The sequence below is a fragment of the Solanum stenotomum genome, chromosome 11 (assembly GCF_019186545.1).
Source record: "Solanum stenotomum isolate F172 chromosome 11, ASM1918654v1, whole genome shotgun sequence".
NCBI classification, from domain to species: Eukaryota; Viridiplantae; Streptophyta; class Magnoliopsida; order Solanales; family Solanaceae; genus Solanum; species Solanum stenotomum.
This window is the reverse complement of record NC_064292.1, coordinates 2,925,916-2,934,184: the sequence shown is the minus strand read 5'-3', so window position 1 is coordinate 2,934,184 and position 8,269 is coordinate 2,925,916. Positions and strand designations below refer to the sequence as shown.

The 8,269-nt window shown below is 33.7% G+C and overlaps 2 protein-coding genes across 2 annotated transcripts; one reads left to right on the top strand and one right to left on the bottom strand.

Annotated features, from left to right (window-relative positions):
- The first annotated feature begins 2,062 nt into the window (after window positions 1-2,062).
- LOC125844486 (uncharacterized) lies at window positions 2,063-5,241 on the top strand. The gene is made up of 10 exons (XM_049523795.1): window positions 2,063-2,233; window positions 2,320-2,494; window positions 2,555-2,790; window positions 2,864-2,968; window positions 3,063-3,176; window positions 3,349-3,457; window positions 3,912-4,151; window positions 4,306-4,447; window positions 4,525-4,586; window positions 4,742-5,241. Exons 1-10 carry the CDS (start codon window positions 2,063-2,065, stop codon window positions 5,239-5,241), a joined length of 1,854 nt encoding a protein of 617 aa, XP_049379752.1.
- A 956-nt stretch (window positions 5,242-6,197) lies between these two features.
- On the bottom strand, window positions 6,198-8,199 carry LOC125844485 (uncharacterized). Its single transcript, XM_049523794.1, has 5 exons — window positions 8,111-8,199; window positions 7,667-8,014; window positions 7,464-7,546; window positions 6,783-7,393; window positions 6,198-6,638 (listed from the first exon to the last, which is right to left on the bottom strand). The coding sequence occupies exons 1-5, from the start codon at window positions 8,197-8,199 to the stop codon at window positions 6,198-6,200; spliced, it is 1,572 nt and encodes a 523-aa protein (XP_049379751.1).
- Between the last annotated feature and the right edge of the window lie 70 nt (window positions 8,200-8,269).

Sequence of the window (8,269 nt, the reverse complement as noted above, 5' to 3'; positions counted from 1 at the left end):
CTCCAAGGAGGATCACAAGAGGTACATATTATCCTGATAATTGCATGGTGGGGATACCCTCATTTGATTTGTGTATAACACAAATGCAATCACAAATTTCAGGCTCCATTGTTGCGATGGAGATAAAGAAGAAATCAAAATTTCTTAATAGCCCTATAAAATTGGATTTGAATGATGAATTAGTAAGGTCGGGTTCTTCTAAAAGGAAAGAAGGGTCAACAACGAAAGTGGCTGAAAGAAAAATTGACAGGAGGAGGAAAGTCAAAAATGTTGTTTCGGGCATGATTGGAAAACATGTAGTTAATGAAGAACAAGAAGAAAGGAGTGAAGAAGAACTAGATGTATGTATATTTTTTAATTTTTTTTGGGATGTAGAATAAGTGTATACATATATACCTGCAGTGTACTGTAAATTGAGTGTAAATAGGTTAGGTGGAGGATATACAATTTGAAACTGGAGCATCGGGAACTGGAAATTTTAGAGTAGGTGCCTTTGTAGTATTTTGTCTTGGTTTCTTCACTTATATTAATTTTTTGAGCTTAGTGGTAATGTTTATGTACATACTAACCTCCTCAAACCCCACTTGTAGCACTTTAGTGGTGATGCTGTTATTATAGCTCTGTATGAATATGAATGCTGAAGTGCTTCTTTTAACTGAACATGTAATCTTCTTTTGATATGACCATTAGAAGTTGCAAGTAATCTGGATGTAGGATTGTAGTTAGTGTTCAACTTGTAATGTATTCAAATTGCATGCAATGTTTATTGGTGTAACCATTTTGCATTATGTTCTGGCACATAAGATTTTTTCTGGTGCATAGTTTTACATAGTAGTTACATTTTAATAGAGCTTGGATTATTTTTTATTGTGTCATTTATATGTGGTTTAGGAGATCCTTATTTTGTTAAGTTGATGTATGTAGTTGCCTTAATATGTTTATTATTTTAGGTCGCATTAATGCAGTTACTCGCGAAATATTAATGTACTTGTACATGTGATTGTTGTCTAGCATGCTATTCAATGGCTTTTCGTGTATGTTGTAACTTGTAAGCAATATCATTCTAATGTACAGTAAGTCGAACAAGAAAGGTTATGTGGAGGATATCCCTTCCAATGTATTATACTATGGCATACCTTTAGTGTGGCATACTCTCACACATTGAATACCTTCTAGTGTATTTGGGGTTATGTTGTCATTCTGTTTTTTGAAAATGATTGTAGTTAAATGGTAGTTTATTGAATATGTGGATACTTTTCAGATTGTTATTTGCATCAAATTTATTTTGTGTCGGTGTATCTTCTATTTGAATGTGTTGTCTTGTATGTATGCATAGAATCAGGTTACTATGAAGTATTAATGTAAAAAAAGTGCAGTTTCATATTTTAGTATTTCTTAATTACAGAGTATCAGATTTTAGGTGTTGGCTCGCCCGATCGAACCCCCGCGCATGCAGGTTTATGTGAACCATAACATAATTACAGATTTGAAGGGGAAGCTTACACTGACCCAATTCAATCGATTTAAAGATACATGTTTTGGAGCATATACCAAAATGCATGTGTGTAGGGCGCAACCACAAATCTTTAGGTGTTTGATGGTATGTGAATTGGAGGACAGTTCCCCGGATGAACTGTTCTTTCGTATAAATCATACCACACTCCGTTTTGGTATTCAAGAATTTGCCATCATTACTGGGTTGAACTGCTTTGCTGATAAAGACGATTTCTTGTTTGACACAAGCGAGCCAAACAGATTAATCAATCAGTACTTTGAGGGTAAAAGTATTATCAGAAAAGCAGAGTTGATCAGTAAGTATAAAAACAAGGTATGGGGTGATGGGAATGATGACGATGCTATCAAATTCGCAATTCTGTATTTTATCAGTACGTTCATCTATTCCGGTGAGAAGAAGAGCTCATCAATTCCAAGGATACAATTTGATCTAGTTGAGAGCGGCCGGTACAATGAATACCCCTGAGGAAAAGATGTTTTCTCCAAATTGGTCAAAAGCATAACAAAAAAAATAGATGCCAAGAAAAAGTATTATAGAATTGATGGTATGCCTCTTGCCATGAAAGTTTGGATATATGAATGTTGTTCTGTTGTTGATCTGAATATTGCTGAAAAGAAGACCAATCGTATTCCCAGACTAGTCAATTGGAGGACCAGAAACAGCAGAATACATTATGAATTCCTAATGGAAGGAATGTTCGGTGATAACGGCAATCCGGTAATTTAACATATTTTCATTATTCAATTAGTACAGATATCGTTGTCTATCAATATACTTGTTAATTATAACTGTTTTGTGCGCAGTTAAAATACAAAAACATTCAACCTTCACTAAATGAGATTGCATTTTATCAGCTTCCATCAAAAAGTGATGCAATCCCCGAGAATACCTTTCAAAAAGTTAGCAACAAAGATGATGACGAAGATGATGATTTCACTTCAAAGCCTCCAAGTCATAAGCCACACAATAAAGAAAAAGGTAAACAGAAGGTAACTGTTTCATTGTCCACATCGATCAAAAAATTCAATATGCATGCAGGTTCGAGTTGTAAGGATAAAAGTCCATCAGTATTGCATGGTTACCGTAAGGCAAAGAGTACACCCTTTAGTTCTGTTTCAACCCCCGTGGAGAATAATGTACCAGTACAGGAGTTGTATAATCAGCCGGATGATTCTGCCAACACTACACCACCAATGAGTTCGAAACAACCTCAAGATACCAAGGCAGGCGAAATTGGTGTGTTGAGACAAGATCTTGCCTCTTTCAAGGATTATGTAAGGAAGTTGTTCCATTTTTTTTAGTTTACATTGTATTCCGATATATTCTTACACTTTATTTAATAATCAGGTTACTAATGAGTTCAAGGAGTTACGCTTGTTTATACTGGAAAATTTTAAACAAGTCATGGATGCAGTCAACAAAAGCAATCCTCAATCTGGAGTACCATGTCAGGTTAAGCACAACAATGATAAATTACGAGAATACATTCACACATACAGGTTAACCAATGTTACAAAACTCAATTATTTTTGTATAACATAAACAGGAAGATGGAAGTAAATCTCCAACACATGTACCTGATTGGTCGAACAACAATTCAATGAAAGACGGCAACCAGATCTCAACATTCTTGGATAAACCTCACTTTGATATAAATGAGGTACTACGTGAATTAACTTGTGTTTCTAATTTAGAAGTGGATGGTGAAAAATGTTCAAGAATAGATACATCATCAAAAAATTTAAAGGTTCAAACATAATATTTATTACTGTAATATTCTGTTACATTTCTTAAACAAAAAATATTTATTATTGTAATATTGTTACGATCAGACATTTCGATTCGTTCTTGAAGAAAACGTCAAAGATAATGTCCAGGAGAATTATCAGCCTGCCCAGATACACATACAAGATCCTTTGTCAGTACATGAACAGTCTAACGGCAAACAGCCTGTTGGAATGCCATCATTTGAGGTACTGTTTAAATTTTATTGTATTTATAAGAGTGTTTAAAAAATGTATTCAATTATGTATTCAAAAATAAGTAAACAACTTATATAAATTGAATACTTATGGTTTATTCAATGAACTTATAAGTTGTATTTACTTATTTCTAGTTTTTGTAGAAATATTTATATACTAGGATATTTACTGATAATAGAATACATTCCAATACCAACAATACATATGATACTTTGTAAGTATACCTACTGGTAATATAATACATTATAATACTAAAAATATGTATGTAACTTTGGTAGAATTCTGATGGTAGGATAGTATCTCTACTGTAAGTATTAATTAGTGTAATATTAATTGTTCTACTCATATAAATTATTTATGTGTGACATTCTGAATAGTATATGTTATTTTTGCCATTTCATTTCACACAGGAGACATTAATGCCTTACAGAACGATGGAATCCAACAACCACAGTCACAATTTGAGTTGCTTGATGTTTTGTTACCTAGCCTTGACACAATCAATCCCAAAAAGTGTGTTGTGGTTCATCCAGAGGCTGTGGTTCATCCAGAGGGTGTTGTTTATGATACTACACCCGTGCCAGTTCAAAGGACAAGACGTCCCGATCGATGGAATTCTTCTTCATACTCGACAAATTTTGGATCATCATCTGGTAATTAATAATGTTTCTCCTCCTGTATGTCTTACCTCCCCCCCCCCCCTTATATTTTTTTTTAACATACATGATTTTTCATGCAAAATTGATGAGGAAATAAGTCGAGAATATGTTTGTTACAATTTGTGGGTCTGTATACATAAAATTTCAGGTAGCTCTTCCACTGTGGTAAAAATTTATGAAAAGAAACATCCTTTTGTTTCTGACTTCATACGAGGGCCATTTAATTATGATCTTTTTGACGATTATACAATGTGGCTTCGTGAAAGGCTCCTTGTTAGGCATATGAATAAGTAAGTATTTTTATTTCATATGATTGTCATCTGTACACATAATATACTTAAATTTTAATTCTATTTGTTATCTAAAGGATGCATGATGAAGATCGGTATAAGAATAAAAAAGCAGAATTGGCGGTTGATAAGGATTTGGGTATTCATCTCATATTAAACAAGAATTGGTTCTACTCTCTGTCTTATGATAAACAACTTCTGAATGATGACGTAAAAACATGAATATATACGTAAAAGGAGCCCTTTCTGTTTATAACATGTGCACATATATTTATTGATTATTTTTTTTGACAGCATATGATGTGGTTCTATATTATTTGCGTAAAAAAAGTAAGTACAACATCAATAGTCTCTACAGATACACTACTGTTGACTGTCTGTTCAAGTCAAAAATTGATGAAATTTATGCCACATATACTAAAGTTGGAAGCGAAATATGTGTTGCAAATGTTGAAAGCGACATACGTGATTACATAAATGGGTATAGGTTGATGGCTGCCATTCGATGGAATACAATCGATAATGTGTTTATACCAGTGAATGTGGAGCAGAAAAATCACTGGGTGTTGGCTGTTTTGCCAATAGTTGAACGATGCATTTATGTATATGACTCATACAGAGCAGCAAATCATAACTCTTATGTTAGGGATGAAATTCAAAAGCTTGCTCAGCTTCTGCCAATATATGTGTCAATGGAGATTGCCAATAATTCAGATGATACACAAGATCAGGACACTGCATATGATGTGACGTATGTGGAGGATATACCTCAACAAGGATCAGGTGACTTGTAAGTATAAAAAAATAGTCTCTTAATTTACTTTTTAAATAAACAATATCCTATTTAATAAGTGTATCTTTCAGGGATTGTGGGATATATTTGCTAGTATTTGTCGAGTACCTAAGTGAGGGTGAAGGTATTTCAGTTCAATACCTTAATTCTAAGTTACACCACATCAAATACGGCGCACTATTGTGGCAATATGCAGCGAAGAAGATGGAAGAAGGGGTTGTTGCGAGAATGAGGCACCACCCAGAATGATGAGGCCACCCGCAAGAATCGATAATAGTCAACTTGTTAGGATTGATTAGTATCTTGTACTAGTTATCTTTTTGAACTTCTATTTTATGCTTATGGTTAAAACTAATATTTTAGTTTTTTGTCAAACATTATCAACTCTTCTATTTATATATGATCATGTTGATTTACTGTTTTTGTTTGGGTTATTGCATTCAATGTAATGGTAGGAAGAGATCGATGTATGTTTGTATAAATGTCTAGTCTGCCTGAACACATACATTTGGATATATACCTTTGTTCAGTTTGTGTGTTTTTTTTATCAACATATTCAATAGTATAAATGTATACTAGAGACTTTTCATATCAACATATACACAAGCATTACTATACTCATTTATTTTCAATTCTTACTTAAGGACATTTGGATACTTGCATTCTTAAAAGTGATAAACGTTCAGTAAATGTTTTATGTGTATTCACCAACATATTCTCAAGTATTATTACCAGTAGTTTGTGTGTATCAATAAATGTTAATAGTATCAACTTGATAGTTGGATATTTATCGATTGAGAATTTTGTATCATGTTTAATATTGAGATAATATTCAAGTTAATTTATAATTTAAGCAAGCAAATAAAGAAACAAATATTTCAAAAGGAAAATAAGTCATTTATTTGACAAAACAAAAATTAAGTAAAAGAACACTTCAATTGTGGGATATATCAGTTCCTATGCATTCCGTGTTGCAGTTCGACATGAACGCCTATTATGACCAAGCTGTCCACATGTACTACAAGAATTGATACCCTTCCTTTTGCTAAACTCGCTAAATGACTTCTCTCGTTGCTTCTTTGGCCTTCCTGGAGGTCGCTTGTATTTTAGTGGCAACACAACTTCGGTATCAATGTGTTCAGGTATATTCCATTCACTTTTGTCAAGGAGAGGATACACAGGCACTTCATATGTTCTCAATATTGTTTCTGGCTTGTAAAAGTCTGAACAATATTCATCTGGAAGCATGTGTTTTTTGTTCAACACCCTCCACACATGTGCGCACGGTATTCCGTCAACTTGAAACCTGTTGCAACTGCAAGTCTTCTTTTCCAAGCATACAATATAACTCTTCCCTTCATCACTTACTGAATAAATGTAATCAGTTGACGGGACAACCTAGAATCAATACGTAATTTCATTTATACACTCCATATGAAAGCAAATACACTTTAAATACTTAAATAAATGAATACATAATCAACTGAATATGACAAATATTATTTTTCTCATAAATTATTAACCTTTCTTCAACATACATACCGTCATACGCCCAAATTTTGATTCATTAAGCACAAGCATTTCCTGAAACTTCTTCCCAAGTAGTGTGAAAGTACATGATGCATTTTTTCGATTTGTGCAATTCCATCTAGCAAACATCAAGCGCACTTGTTCAAGAAAGTCAAATATTGGTAATTCTCTTGCTGCTACCAACGTCGAATTGATGCACTCTGCAATATTCGACGTCATCACCCAACCACGAGGAACTGGTGCATACAACCTTGCCCACTTCTCATATCCAACCAACTCCAAGTAGTTTTTCACCCTTACATCAAACTGCTCAACTCTTTTCATTAGCTTATCAAAATCAGTTTGAGAATACGCTTTTGCCATAGTGTAGAATACTTCACTTAATTGCTTATTTGCTTTTCGAAAATTCTTGCATACATTAGCCCACAAGTGCCATATGCAGGCGTAATGTTGGATATTGTTGTATACAATAGATACAGCCTTTATTATGCTATTATGTCGGTCAGATACCACACACATATTCTCTCTTTCACCATAAGCTTCTTTGAATTGTTCAAAGAACCATGTCCAAGAAGCATCATTTTCTGAATCAATAACTTCATATGCCAAAGGTAATATATTCCCTATTATAATGTAAAAAAAGGGTGAATAACAAATAAATAAAATTATAATGTATTTATGTATCTAAAATACTTGCTCCATCCAAAGTGTTGGCTGATACGAATGCTCCAGTATATGTTGATTTAAGGTGGCTGGCGTCTACAACAACAATCGGCCTACAATGATCAAATCCCTTTATAAAAGCATGCAACGCTATAAACACATACAAAAATTTGTTCTCAGGTGTTTTCTTCATTCAAATATGTGAACCAGGGTATGTCTTATCCAAGGTATACAGGTATCCAGGTAGCTTCCCATAAGATGCAGCTGGTTTCCCCATTATCGATTCTAATGCCTTATCTTTTGCTCGCCATGCCAACATGTAGTTAATATTTATACCCAAGTCCAATCTAACGTCATCCCTGATATCATTTAGAGTGTACTTCCTCTTGTGATTTCTCAATTTAGGTGCGATTATTCCTCCAATCAATCCACTTGTTGCACGACAATCTGAATGCACCCCATCCTTTAAAGGACATGTATGTTCCGAGTTAAAAACTCTAATTCTGAACATCTTCGACTTGTTAATACTTGACGCTTTCATCAGCCATGGGCATTCTTTAGATTGACATACAAGAGTATAGCTGCGAATTCAATTTATATTGTTTTGTTAGTTCTGCTTTGCATCTGCAAACATAACTCAATACACTTAAAATGAAACAAATTTAACAACAATTTACCTTATAGAGTTTGACCTCTCCACCAAGAATTTAAACCTTTTTTCGATTGAATACTTTTCCATCACATCCTTCAATGTCGACTTATCCATGTATATTTGATCAATCATTATCTCCTTTTGCGATCTGTTCGTAATTATTAAATCATTTCCACCATCAAAT